The 15,319-nt window shown below is 47.2% G+C and overlaps 1 protein-coding gene across 1 annotated transcript in view; it reads right to left on the bottom strand.

Moving 5' to 3' along the window:
• Positions 1-1,508: 1,508 nt before the first annotated feature.
• The window catches only part of HTRA2 (HtrA serine peptidase 2), a 51,658-nt gene continuing 37,847 nt past the window's right edge, over positions 1,509-15,319 (bottom strand). Inside the window, exon 8 of the mRNA XM_078678823.1 lies at positions 1,509-4,460. Coding sequence (XP_078534949.1) covers positions 4,295-4,460 — 166 coding nt within the window. The 3' untranslated portion in view covers positions 1,509-4,294. The remainder of the gene's footprint in view (positions 4,461-15,319) is intronic.

The raw sequence follows: 15,319 nt of genomic DNA, 5'->3' as shown, positions 1-15,319 counted from the left end.
GGGCTTGTAGCAGCAGCTCAGTCACTTATTCTTACCAATGGTTGACTTCAGGGAGGAAGTATCCGGTCTCTTCGCTCCACTCCGTTGGAGCGTCTCTCAAAGCTCGTCGCGGCGAGGCCTCCTCTGGTCTGTCGCTGGATCTCGCAGGTTATGTTATGTTAACCCGTTGCGTGCTCATGATGAGCTAAGCTCGTTATGAGGCACGGTTGATCTGAGCTCGTCACGGCCGTTGGAACGTTCACACGCTGGGATAATTTCCCCGCTGTGCTGAATGTTCCAAAACGGGTGTGGTCGTGACGAGCTCAGCTCCACTGTGCCTCATGACGAACTGAGCTCGTCACCAGCACAGCGGCGCCCAAGCGACCCCCCTCCCCCCCCCGCCCGCACAGCAGGTGAAAATGCCCTGCAGCCAAGGGGTTAATATATTTTATATAGCGCTCGAATACCCGAGGGTGAGATTCTGAGGCTGCACAGGGCGCGCATTCTGTCTTTGCAGAGGCATGGCCGGTCTGGGAACCCAGCATGGATTCCCTAGGAGCAGTGCCCGCCTCCTGGCTGATGAGGTGCACAGTGGAAAAGGGATTTCAAGATCTGAGGGCATCAGTAGCGGCAGACTTCTTCATGGACAACACCAGCTGCATGGCTGTCTGGGTGTGTCCTACAGAAACTTTCTTATGCTAGCCTTCATCCCGCGCCGCCTTGTTCCGTAGGACGTGTGCAATCTTTCAAGTGCACGATCATGGCAGAGAGCTGCTCCCTACTGATAACAAGCATTGGCATAGCCAATAGGTCTCGCTTTTGGGACCTTATAAGTATTTAGTTATGTAGCACAATATCCTTGGGGCAACAACATCAACTGTTGCATGGCTAAACACTTATAAGGTCCAAAAAGCGAGACCTATTGGCTATGCCAATGCTTGTTTGGGTATTTCTAGGTCTCATGCTAAGCATTATTTTACAAAATATCACTGCTCATTCCCACTTTCTTAAATAGTTTTGTATGTTTAACTCAACAGAATAGATTTCTTGTGCTTATTTTGCACACAGCACTTAAAACTAAAGCTCACGCTTGTTGTACTTTACTATTTTATAACAAAATGTAGCATATGATTGTATACCAAAAAATGTATTATTTTTTGTTCAAACATATTAAAAAACCTTCTAACACTCATTTTGAGTGTGTTAGAAGCAAGGAAGGTCTTTACAGCAGTGTCACAACCCTCATATTTCTGCATGTGAATAAGGACTTTCCATGCCTCCCAGGAAGTTGGTGCACTCTGCCAACCACAACCAAGACAAGGTAACAACAGCACTAACGCCTCTCGGCCAGAGACACTTCCAAGCCACTCAGTTGTAAGACTCAGGCACCCCATTTAACTTAACAATAAAAGCTGTATACCATAAATGGCTGCAGATAACTCATTGCTGCTAATGTTGTGCATTTAGTGAGTGGAGCATAAAGATAGTGGAACCCAAACAATGTCCAAAACAAACCAACAGCGATTATAAACATTTAATTACAAAATGCCGCTTTTAATGATAATTTTAAAAAATTCAATATTTAGGAATAACATCGTAGCTCATTAACAAATCTAGTTTCAGAAGCTCAGTCAACATGATTATTGTTTGGTATTTTACTTTGAGGCTTCCACTAATCAGTCCTGTCAAATAGTCCTCTGTCACACAAAACATTTATCACACTTCTTTGTTAACTCTGAAACACTTTTCACATTATTTTGCAGCAAAACAGTGCATATTTGTCTCCAAAAACTGTATGCAGCCTGCAAAGGTTTACATAAAATAGAGCAATTTTAGCCAACTCCAGAAGAGGGCAATAACTTGCAACAAAAAAATGTCCAAATTCCCTACACACCTGGTCTGTAGATGTGACAGATTTTTGATCTGTTGCAAATTTGCTTTACCACCACGGTCTTGCACTTCCAGAACCTGTGAAAAAGTGATGTTGAACACTTTGGTGAAGCCACAAGGAAACACTAGAGATTAGGGAGCCTAAGAGGAGCAAGAAGCAAATGTGTGAGGCCAGTGACCTCTCAGACTCAAGTGCCTTCTGGAACAGGCTATACAGCCAGTATCGGTGTTAAAAATGTATGCACAAATATACAGTTCAGTCTGGGAAAGACCAGACCAGACCTGGTGCTGCCGATATTCTTGAGAATGGGAGCAGGTGAAGGAAAGTGCTGCTGTTGGGCATACTAGAGGAGTCAAATGGATCAGAAACATCTGTTCCAATGTATTAGGCATTTTGAGCCATCTGGTCAACATTGTTGTTCGTTCACATCACCTTAGACGATGCAGCAGAAAGCTCTGCACCAATGGCTTTTGAAAAACACGACTCCCTGATCCACATTGATAGCCAACTGGTTTGCTTTGGTAACACATGGCACTTGACAGACACCAAGCACAATCTGCTTCGATGTAAGAGGCATGAAAGGCCACGTACACTTAAACTACCTTAGTTGTTTCAAGCTTGTACAACCTGTGTGACACAAAAGACTCCAGTAAAAATTCATTTCAGGAACGAAACAGAGGGGGCAAACTTCCTCAAGTTTAAAGCCGACAGTTTTTGTTGGTGTCATCTGAAATAAAAGCCTCACACGTTCAAATCTAAGACTATATTGCAGAAGTAGTTTTTTGTTGGCTTACACATAATTGATCCATGGTTAAACTCTTGTTTGTTGTTTTATGGCTCCTCTTGTTTTGACTTTAAGGGTGTTCTGCAGGTGCTGAGCTTGAATCCACCATTAAAAGAAAGGTGTAAACATTCCTCATACTTCACAATAGTTCACACGCTATGTATGTAATAACATTTTAATGATTAGTAGGTTTTCCTAAGGACTCAGTTATATTAGTCAAATAAACTATTATTATTATAGTGCACAGTTGTGAGCATTCGAGTGGGGTGGGTTTGCCAGGGAAATATTACCCAGAATATTAAAGTGATAAAAATGCGTTAAACGAGCCATGAAACTGGACCTGTGGGTGTTGCCACGTCAGCTGCACACAGTCCCCCTTTCTTCTCCAGCCTCCCATTGCAACCTTTTCACCTTATCTCTTTTCATGGGAGCAATTCCTTTGTTGTAACTCTATCACTTTTGTGCAGACACCAGTGGACTCTGCAGCACTAGGTTGTGGCTAAGGTGAATGATTGGAAGCAAAGGCCATCTTGGATGAAGCACCAGCACTATGTTGTGGTTCAGGTGCATGATGGGAACCGTAGGCCATCTTGGATGAAGCACCAGCACTACATTGTGGTTCAGGTGCATGATGGGAAGTAAAGGCCTTCTTGAATGAAGCACCTTTTTAAGTCCTGAGGCACCAGACGCTTGGACAGCCCCAGCTCAGATTCGCTTCCTGCAGCTCCTGGTTCTGAAGCGTCTTCCCTTCCTCTGTCCCACATCACAAACCAAGACCTAACACCGCTACTTTGACAGGGTTCGAAGGAAGGAGACAAGCCTTCCCCTCGCCCCTAGCAGAAACCACCACCTGGTGGAAGTGGAACTATATGCACATCTTACTGAGTGATGGAAGTGGTCATTGAGACAAATTCAGACGGACACATAAATTAAAGGCTGCCAGGCTGAATGCTCCAACCAGACCTTAAAAACTTGCTGTAAAGCAAAAGCTGTGCCCTCTCTGGGCAGCAGCCCTCCATTATCCCAGAACAGTGATGCAGCCCTGAACAGGTGCTCGCCCAGTGGTCCATGAACCTCCAGCATCCTCACTGGATCCACAGCTCGTGGCCCGAGAGAGCGACACTGCTCTCCTCCTTCAAGAGAAGTGCTTCGAGACCACTCGATCCGTAAATGCATACAGCTGAAATCACGGGGCATGGCTGGGCTCAACGTATTCACTATTGCGCTCTTCCGGGTCTGAAAACTAACATCTTGCGTTCACTTTAACCATAACTAGACACTCTTCAAATCATAATGCATGGTCCGGGCTCGTGGACACCACTCAACAGTCCTGCTCTCTTACGGTTTATTGAAAATCAATATTCCGTATAGTTCCATCAACAGATGCAGGCTAGGTAAATCTTATTTCCATTCCTTCATGTGCACAACTTTTACATTACCCAATGATTCTTTTTTTGACAGACTGATACATTCTCAGTCAAAACCTAGCACCCCCTTAAAGATACCGAAGCACAGTTGGCCCCTATCAGCTGGTCGTGTTCACTTGTGCAGCTCGATGAAGCGCCAGACCCAGGCGCTAGGTGACGCTGAGAACACTGATGCACTGCCGGCATGGGCGCCTAGCGTAGGCTCCAACACTCCTATTCAGCATATTCTGGGGTGACGTTCACCATCAGAGTGTCGTGGCCCCGCTTCACGGTCATGGTGAGGCTTTGCTGAGTCCGTACAGCATCGTAGATGTCTTCAGCTGTTTTCACCGTCTGCCCGTTGATCCCCTGTACAATGTCTCCAGCTTTCACACCAGCCCTGCATAGAAGAACCAGGTAAAGTCACAATGTTTGCATGAGCCATCTGAAGCAGGCGGAAGCTAGGCAGTAAATTAGTAAACACCCCACGCTGATATCAGTTATGCCAGATTCACCTTGACCATCAGGCCACATTACAACCTGTAAAGAAAGACAGGTTACAAAACAAAAGCAGGCAACACTTCATCGAAAGCCAGTGAGGAAAGGCACCGCTCACAGAAGCAGTTGACTCTCGGTCAGAGGCTGGAAATCCATAGTCTCTGTACTGCGCTTGGAAAAGAAACAGTAGAACCATTTAATAGGAAATTAAGAAGCCCCAATACCAGGAACCTCCTGCTTGTTTTGCGTTTAGGGTCTTGGGGAATCAATCCAAGGAGACAAGTACGTACCTCTAGGGCAACCCTCCATCCTGTTATTCTGTGCAGGTCCTCTAGGATAGCTGTCCAGTATACCTGAATTGTCGGACACGACCAAACAATGTGCGCAAAATCTGCCGTTGCATAGAGGCATCTGGGGCACCTTGGATCTCTCGAACTATCAATAGTGTGTAGGCGCTTGGGTGAGAGGTAGGTGAAGTGGACCATGTTGTATTGTATCTTCTTAAACCTATAGGAAACCGCCACTTTGCGTACGCCCCCATGAATCTTTTCCCACTCTCGTGGTGTAATCTCTTGCAGGCTCACCTCCTGCCATCTACTTTCTATTTTAAGAGGTGCGCATTTTCAGTCTTCCCTTAAAGCCCCGTACAGGTGGGTGGCAAGTTTTCGCCCTCCCGCCATGGCAATCATCATGACCCGGGAATGCGTGTGTTCCGGGGCTTCTGGGAATGTAGGCCATAGATGTCGTGCCGTTGCCGCTATTTTGGCGTATTGCAAGAATTGCCCCGTTCCCAACTCAAAAGAGTCTACCGCTTCTTGATGCGTTAAGCACCGTTGTTCTGTATAGAGGTCCGACAGCAAAAGACAGCCTTCCATTTGTCGGTAGACATTACCCGCTCAATGAGCACGAAAGGCGAATAAGCCAAAAGTCTGCCTCCGGGGCAAACGGAGCGCACATGTAGGAGTCTTTTAACCACCCTGGCCCAGATGGCAGTTAACAATCTGCCCAGTGGAGGACATTGTTCCTGTCACCCTTTCATGTGCCATAGGAGCGCGCCCTACTGTCGATCCCCATATGTGTCCGCCTGGAGCAATCGTTTCCATGAAGGGTCTGTATCGAGCCAGGCCACTGCGTGCTGTAATTGGGACGCAAAATAATAAAGTTCAAGGTGAGGGATTTCCAAACCGCCCCTACCCCAAGTGCGTTTCATGACTTCTACGCTCACCCGACAGCGTTTTCCATTCCACAGTAGTTGTATAAGCATTGCATCGAGGTCCTTGAATACCTGGTGTGGGAGTTCAAAGAATGAGCCCTGCATTGTGAAGAGACATCGAGGCAGAACCACCATTTAAATCAAGGCGATCTTCCCCATCACAGAGCCTGAGTGTGTTCCAGAAGTCAATACTGCCTCGGAGACCTCTAAGTATCCTCCCCATGTTAAGTGATAAAAAAACGTATCTGTCCCTACTTATCCAGATCCCGAGATAGCGCAACGTATCCGACACCCACGGAAGACCCATCTCAGGGTGTTGGAATCTGCTCCTCTCAGCCTCCGACCCAACCAGATATAGTTGTGATTTAGTATTATTGACAAAGTCCAGAGGCCTCAGCAAACTGACCCAGAGCCGCCAGCAATATCGGAAGCGAGTGGGTTGGCTCCCGCATGTACACCAGCGCATCAGCCGCGTACAGTGATACTATATGTTCCAAGGCCCCGATTTGAATAACCTGCCCCTGTAGGACCCTACGGAGATGGCACGCTAATGGCTCCATCACCAGGGCGAACAGCAAGGAATAAAGCGGACACCCCTGTCGCGTCCCCCTGGCTATTGACATCGCATCTGAGACATAGCGTCCCATGCGGACCCTTGCCATCGCCTGAGTATAGAGAAGTCTCCCAGTTCACAAACCCCTCACCGATCCCCATTTTTAGTAGCACCTGCCATAGATATTCCCATCTGAGCAAGTCAAGCGCCTGTTCGATATCTAGGAATGATAAGGTACTCTGTTTGGCCCTGCCCTCTAGTGATTGCATGACATGGGCAAGACGGCGGATATTCCGCAGCAAGTTCCTTCCTGGAATAAAACCAGACTGGTCGTCATGCACCAATCGCCTGAGATACGGGAGTAATTTGTTTGCCAATACTGGACTAATGATCTTAAGGTCGACATTGAGCATAGAGATTGGCCTGTAGGAGGCAGGGAGTAAGGGGTCCTTCACCGGCTTGGGGATTACCACAATCAGCGCATCACGCATGGAGGCAGGTAATATGCCCGTCTCACCGGCCTCCATAACAATGTCCTGGAGCCTAGGAACCAGGACTATCCCAAATTCTTTCTATAGCTCTGCCGCCAGGCCATCCATCCATCCCAGGGGATTTGGCTGTTTTCAAATGAGCGATCGCCGCTCTCACCTCCTCCCCTCTAAAGGGCACCCCCAGGGGTTCCTGACTTTCCGGGTCAAGGCAAGGTACATCCATCTCAGCAAGATAGGCTTCCAAAGCCTGTGGGGCAACATTGGGCTTGGGCTCGGAATATATTTGTGGGAGGTGTGTGGTGAATACTTTGTTGATCTCATGCTGGGTATAAACCAATCAACTCTGATCGGATTTAAGGGCCAGTATTGAGATAGGCTGAGTCTCCACTATAATCAAGCGCGCCAGTAGGCGTCCGGCTTTATCACCCGCAGTGTACCAACGACGTCTACTCGTGGTACTTGCCCAGTGACTCCCATAGAGATCCCCTATCTTTTGTCGTGGGTCCGTCCATTTGGCCGGTCGCTCCGGGTCTTTGGGGAGTTCTGACTCTAGGGTCTTTAAGCATTCCTCCTGGTTTTTTAGGTCCCGCTCTAACACTTTCCTCACCCCCTCCCCTCAGTGGACATGCATATGTTATGTTATGTTATGTGTTTTGTTGAGCGCGACAGCTGCCCCAGCAACGGGGCGTCCCGGCGCTAAGAACCACAACACAACCTGCTGAGGAGGGGGGGGGAGGGAAAAGAGACTACAGAAGTGAAAACCCCTCAACACCACTTTCATCGCGTCCCATTCGAATGCCCTTGAGCTGGCCGTGTTCCAGTGCACCTCAAAATAGCCTTGCAACCCTGCCGCGATCGTCTCTTTATAAACCTCAGAGTTAAGTCTCCACAGCGGTATTTTGGAGCACGGGTGGCCCAAAGTGTAGGCCACCAGCAGGGGGGAGTGATCGGACAGATATCGGGCCAGGTACTGTGTCTCTAGAATCCGACCAGCCGCCGTTTCCTGGATAAAACAGTAGTCCAGCCTGGTATACGTGTTAGCTGCCGGAGTATAACAGGAGTATACCCGACTATCAGGGTTGCGGTACCGCTATATATCCAGCAAGTGATAGTTGCTAATCATCTGGCGCAGGGCTTCCCGTGTCTTGGGTTTAGCATCCTATCTCGTTCCCCATCAAAGGCACAATTAAAGTCTCCAGCTATAATGAGTTCCACGTCAGGTGCTAAGTCTAATTTCCCCAGGACCTTACCCAAAAATTCCCCATCGTCGGTGTTTGGAGCGTAAACGTTCACTAAGCACATGTGTCTTCCATCCAGTGTCCCCTCCACCACCACGTATCGTACATCTGAATCAGGACTACATTTTAAAACTGACTCCAGGTGCCATCCATATAAGTGACCCCCTGGCAAACCCAGAGTAGGAGATCGCGAAAAACTGGCCCCTCCACTGCCGTTGGACATATTTCAGGCAATCCCCCCCCAGAGATGTGTCTCTTGTAGAAAGGCCTCACTTATCTTATACCGCCTAAGATATGTTGCTGCCCGAATCCGCTTTACCCGGTTGTTAAGCCCCCTAACATTCCATGTTATAAGTTTATAGGTCTGTTGATCGCCTGCCATAAGTAGAGAATTCTGGATGACCATGATACCTGATGTAGAAGTGCAAGGTGCAGTGTTGGGATCCCTTCTTTTCCCTCTAGCTCTCATGACCTCTGGTGAACCGGCATAAAACATTTCCATCATAGAACAGTAAAACAGAACAATGTGAACATCCCCCCCCCTCAGGCAGTAGAACCTCATTCTCATAGCCCAACCTTGGTCTGAGGACTCAGGACTCCGCCCCATAGCCGCCACCCTCCCATTAAAACCCCCTCGCAACATTGTAAGCAACAATGACCGTCAGCAGAAAGAAAACCCCAGTCCTTGTTATACAACCAAACTGCCTGGCACTGCGCAGCCCCGCCCAACTGACGGCCTAGCCAGGCCGACACAGCGCACTACAGTTGGAGTGTCTAGACTGCAGAGTGGCGGAATAGCGCCCTGCCCTATCAGCTACGCTCCCCCCCCTATAGTCCCTGAAATTGAGGACCCCACACAGACGCTCTGCAGTAGAGTCAGCTTGCAGTACCGTTGAGGTCTGTACTTACAGTGTCTTGTGCAGCCCTTCCGACCCAAATGGCAGTCCCCTTACTTGTGTATAGATGGCTCACGAGCAGCCAACGATTGGGCCGGCAGTGCCTTCAAGTTAGACTGTATTTTATATTGAGATCTCTCAGCCTCCGCTTGACCCTCAGGAAGTCGTTCCGCAAGTCTTGTACCATTTTCGTGTAGTCGGGGTAGATATGGATCTCTTGGTTTTCGAACCTGGGGGGACTGTTCTTGCGGATGAACTGCAGGATCATGTCCCGGTCCCTAAAGTTAAACAAGCAAGCGATCAGAGTTCTGGGGGCAAACCTGGTTTCGGGGGCGGGAGGGGGACCAAGGGAGTGGTGGGCTCTTTCCATCACAAACATCTTGGATAGTCGAAGACCCGGGAGGGTGGAACCGATCCATTCCTCCAGAAATAGGTCCGCTGCCGGTCCTTCCACTTTTTCCGGAAAGCCCAGAAAACAGGTTGTTTCTCCTCGAGCACCCCTCAGCGTCTTCCGCCCTGTCCTCGAGATGGTGTGCTCCTTGAGTGCAGACACCGTCGCTTGCAGGTGTTGGACCTCCTTGGTGGTGACTCGATCCGCCACCTTCCGTAGGTCCAGGCACAGATGATGTAGGTCCATGGCCATACCATCCATTTTTTTATTCCAAAGCCACTCAAGTCTCTAATGGCCTCTAGGATGTCAGCCTTATCTTGGGCAGCTGATCCCTGTGGTGGTCACTGCTCAGGGTTCGGTCCGATGCGCTCCGCCGACGTTGGGCCCGGCACAGTATACTGCATAATCTTGTTTGCTTGTGCTCCTCTAAGGGTCCTATCTTTCCCCATTTCCAGTGCAGGCTTGTCAAGGTTGTCTCTGGGGCCCTCCACTCCGCAACCCCAGACTCAGAAAACTGTCACGGGTCAATCTGGACCCAGGATGTGTGTGTGTGTGTGTGGGTCCCTCTGAGGAAAATTTAATTTTGCCTTGTCATGTGTGCCTACGTGTTTCCCATCCTATGTAATATGTGCATGATCAATATGCATATATGTCCCCTTATGACCGAATAAAGACGCAATTATAGTTGTGTCCAACGTTAGTATGTCAGTTATCCAGTCCCCGTGAAAGCAACGTGAATTAGGCTTCCAGGCCTATGTTGCCAACGGTTTACATTATGCACGTTAATTCATCGAATTGTCCCCGTTTCTAGGCCTCAAAGGGCCTGAACACCAGATTCAAGCTCCAGTCTCCTGAACCCACTCTGAGGAGCGATGCAGCCCCTCCCGCATCCCTGACCCTTCGCTTACTTCCTGCCGCGCAGCGCGGTGCCCGGCCTGGCTTTGTCTGCCTGCCTGCCAAGAATATGTTATGCCTACAGTTATCAGTTCAGCTCTCCGTCTTCACATTCCTAAGCTAACGAACCGCATAAACATCTTCAGCTATAGTCTAGTCTTCCTGTCTCCATGCAAGAGAATTACTGTATTAATATCCATAGAAGATTCATAGCACACGCAATACATGAAGAATATATGCATGCACCAGCCTTAGTGTCAAGTAGCCTTTGCTCTGATGACTTTTAGATTCTATCAACATGTACTCCAAACACAAGATACCAGATATGCTATAGGTACATGTCGTCCTGACACCCCAGACTTTAGTCTCCTCTTCTAGTGCTAGAAGTCAGAGCCCCCAGCTCTCCCCAGTTACACGTCATGGTCCGTTTGCGCGCACCACTAGGTTAAAGGTTCCAGCTGCCCAGGTAGCCCCCTCCATGTATCCACCCATTTATGACACTTCTGTGACGTTCTCATCACATGTCTTCGTGCACGCCCTGTGCACGCCTTCTTTTTACGCCCATGTGTTCTTATCTTCCGTTTGTCACTTGTTACGCCTACTGTATTCAATGCAATTGTAATGTTTTCCTATATATACTATGTACTGTTAATGAGACGTTGCAGCTGCCATTCCATGCCATTCTATTTCAGGCTGTTCCGATCCTGTCCCTTCCCTTGTGCCTGATTAAAGCCTGTTCAACTCAGATACCCCGGATCCTGCCTCTTATTTATTGAGCTATCTGTTTTATTTAATGCATAGAAAAATAGTACCGGTAATTAATTATTTATTTACCACATAATGGCGCCCGAACAGGTACGAGCCCCTTCCCCACGCGCCGGCGATGTAACGCAGGCCCCCTGACCCTTCTACAGCCGTGACGGAACTCTACCGTGCACGTGCAGATATTTCTGCTTCATCAAGTCTCCCTCAGGCCCACGGAGGAGACGGAGACTGCGGTCCGGCATCCAGACGAGGCGGTGAGGAATGCGGTTCGTCCCGACCAGAGCCCAAGCCGAGAGAGCAAGGTCCGAGGTATCCGGAGGCCCACCTGTTTCCGAAGCCCGAAGTTCGAAGCGCATGCGTAGTAACCAGACGTCGTAGCAGACCAGTCCAGTCCGAGACCTTCAGTTCTGCTTCCCGGTGAGTACCGTTGCTGGGGGAGTATCTAGACGGGGTCATTAGTTTGTCTCCGGTCAGATGGGTTTGGGTACGCAGATCCAGTCCGACGTGTCCATCTAGGTGGATACGGTATGACGTGTCTCTTTAGGAGACCGGTATGTTCTGTACTGTTTTAGCAGTGCATCCAGTAATTCTAGTAAGTCCGTTCTCGAGAAATTCAAGCGTTATGTTTTCAGTGTATCAGGTAGTATTCTGTTCGAACTGTTATTAATGTATTTCTATGTCGTGGTATGAGTGATTTGTTTGCCATTTCTTTACTGTGATTATTGTGTATTGTGTTTTAGTCCAAGTACGACTTAAATATGCCACTGTTTTCAAAGTTACGTCAGATAAAAACCAGAAAAGGGTTACTCGAAGAATCAGTTCCTGTCCCTCCTAGGGACAGTCCTGGACACTTTATGTATCACAAGCATGGCTTAGATGCCATATTATATCTAGACTTATGGGTGGATTATACAAAGAATCTTGAAGAGAAATATAGATGGCCTGTATCAGGTACATGGGATGCAGAGTGCATCATGCGAGTAGAAGAGGCATTATGGAAAAAGAAAGCCAGACAATCCCAGAAAGATGCCATAGAGTTATGGCGTAAAGAATCTCATAGAAGAACCGAAAAAGATTTCAGAAAAGCAGAATTAAGTAGGGAATCCTCAGAAAAAGCCCAAGAAAGGGAACTTCTAGAAGAAGGTGAACGAGTTAGAGCAGAACAGTCAGACAGACAGAGAAATGCCCTTATTAAAGGTATGTATCCTCTTCTTGCCGAGGGCTTGCCGAAGGCAACCCCGGAAGTACCCTGTAATTTACCGGCACCATTGGTCCCGACTAAGCTACGTCATAAACCGACTGCAGCTGAAATTTTTCTTTCGTCCTATTTGGACGATACAGTCCCAGAATATGCAAATCCTATTCCGCCTGCTCAACCTCAGCACCCTGTTAATAATGTAATTCCTGTTCCTCCAGCCACTGGTCCCGGGGACCCCGTTAATGTGCCAGTACCCCCGGACCAGCCCACATTACGTGTGCCCGTTTTACCAGTCACTTTACCAGCACGTTCAGTATTAACTGACGATTCCAGTTCAGGAGGAGCGGGGGGAGGTGCTCCTACCACCCCGCCTCCAGTAAAACGACTGACGCTGAGAGATGCAGCGTTACAGCACACGCCAAAAGTGACTACATACGCGGACCTCAAGCGACACCTTACTGACTGCATATATGATTCAGTACCAGGCGAAGATCACATGATATTATATTCAGTACGTTTAAGACGAGTTGCCAACTTTTTGGCCACCCTGCCTGACATGAAAGAACATCTAGACAGAATATATCATTTTATCCGTACAGGGGAGAATTCAGAAAGTATTCACGAAGCTATGGCACACAGAAAGGTCGAGATTCAAAGTATGATTTTGCAGTTCTTGATTAACTGTTTAATAAGAGAACGAGATTATCCTGATAAAGACAAAGACGAGATGAAAGCCCTGACAAGATGGAGTGACAATATAGCCGAGGGAAAACATAAGACACAGAATAGTATAGAAAGTATGTACAGGAAAATTCGTAAGGAAATTATAAGTATACACCAGAAGGAGAAAGCAAAAAGAGCAACCGAGAAAGAGAATGACTCTTCAAGTGAAGAGATAGACAGCGAGAATCCCGCCAGAATAGCGTATGTAGGTAGAACTAGATTTTCCGACAGACATTCACGTCTAGATTACAAGAAAGTTTTTCCTCCTCCCGTACCAGAACAGTGTTCTCTTGAACAAGTATTCCAGGCCACCGATAAAATTCTGAAACTACGAATAGGTTATAGTGAGCTTAGTACCATGCATGAACAAGAACTAGCCCGATCAGCAGTCCGATGGACTAGTGATTCTACCACGTTTTCAGATGAAATAGTGGCCCAAACGTTTCTGTAGCTGCCCCCAGCCGAGCAGCGTCTGGTGGGTATGTATATGATCCAGCACCTCATTACACTGTATGAGGATCAGCATTCTGATCCAGGTCCTTTGTATGATGTACTGAACGAGTTACTCCTAAACAGATGGAAAGGTCTAGGTACCGATTTAATTAGTGTCATTTTAGAACAGCGCCACAAATACAGAACGTTCCTGAATCCACATTTTGTTCCTGTTCCACCCCCAGTAAGAAAATCATTCTACATAGACAGACAGAATCCGTTGCGAGAAGTACATCCAGTTTAAGGGAGCGGGGGGGTGATCTAGAACGAGTATTTGTTTACACCCCTATCACGAAAATAGAACTCTTAGAAATGAAAAAGTTAATACCCTGTCACGATAAAGATCCAGCAGGGTTCCACCGTGAATTAAAAGACATGCTCCGTATGGGAGAATACACGTATCCCGATATCATTAAAATGTTAAAGGTCCTGTTGCCTTAAAGAAAAAGAATGGGAGGTGGGAGAGAAAAAGATAGATTGGACCGCATTAGAGACTGAAGATAACACACGAGTTCCAGGTACCGGTCTTGGGGAAAAAGCTAAAGCATTGCCCGAATTGCTAATACAAGTCTTGCCAAGATTACTAGCCACGAAAAAGGAAGACTGGGATGCCATCTCAGCCTGTAAACAGAAACAAGATGAAGACACTAGTGATTTTTATTCTAGATTTGAGAAATGTTTCATTATTAATAGCGGCCTGAAAACAAGTAGTGAATCGTATCCACATCTTTTTGTTACCAAACTAGTTGAGAATTCTTTACCACAAGTTAAAAATCGAGTACTGAAAGTCGAAAGTACCTGGCAAGCTAATACTCCGTCACAAATGCTCCAGATGCTACAATATCACCAGAACAGAATCAGGGAGGAGCAGGAACATGAAAGGAGACGTATGAAAGACACGAAAATGAAAGTACTGGTTGCACAGTCTGTTCCACAAGACAGTCAGAAGAGGGGTCCGAATCAAACTAGTCATTCTACAGCTCCCGTTAAAGGGACATGTAATTATTGTAAACAGCCAGGTCATTATATAAATGAATGTGCAGTTCTGAAACACAACATAGCTACTGGTAAGACGAAAGAGAGACCACGTCCTCCTAGACAAGAACATGTTCCGCAGAATTCTCAGCCACCGCAGAATGCACAACAGACAGTTACAGTACCGCAGCCTATAGCTGCCACACAACACGTTACACAGCAGATGTACCAGTACGCACAGTCGGAATATCCAGAATATCAGCAGTATTCATGAAATAGCCTAGAGAGGGAGGTTGGCTTGCCTCTCATCGAAATTCCTGTAGATCAAGAGGGTCCCTATGTACACAGTCAAGTATTAGGGAAAGACAGAAAGTTTCTGATTGATACAGGGGCAAGTAGGACTACCATCAGTCATGACGAGGTTCCAGGGGCTCCACTCTCAGGCTCTAGAAATGTTTCCCTTGGATTTTCAGGAAAGCCTATTGTTAATGAAATATCGAAACCAGTTTCCCTAGAAGTCGGTCCATTGTCCCGAACTACTGACTTGTTACTTACGAAATCATGTCCAGAAAATGTACTAGGTATTAAGACACTGAAAGAATTAGGAGCAGTCATATGCTGCTCCCCAGAAGGAGTGAGATTGTTTTTACGTGATTTTAAAGGTCATTATGTATTACGTGATTTTGATCCAAGATTATTGAATGTACCTCAGCATTTATGGGCGCAAGGTCCAACTGATGTAGGTTGTATGCACATTACACCATATCGTGTCACTCTAAAGCAAGGTGTTGTATTACCAAGAATCCGACAGTACAAATTGCCACCTGAGGCTGTAGCAGCCTTATCAAAAATTATTGACGAGCTCATTGCTCAAGGAGTAGTTGTAGAAACTGACTCCAATGTATGTAATTCTCCTATCATTCCGATTCTAA

This window comes from Lissotriton helveticus, chromosome 2_2 (genome assembly GCF_964261635.1).
Source record: "Lissotriton helveticus chromosome 2_2, aLisHel1.1, whole genome shotgun sequence".
Classification (NCBI taxonomy): Eukaryota; Metazoa; Chordata; class Amphibia; order Caudata; family Salamandridae; genus Lissotriton; species Lissotriton helveticus.
This window is presented reverse-complemented; position numbering and strand designations above follow the sequence as displayed.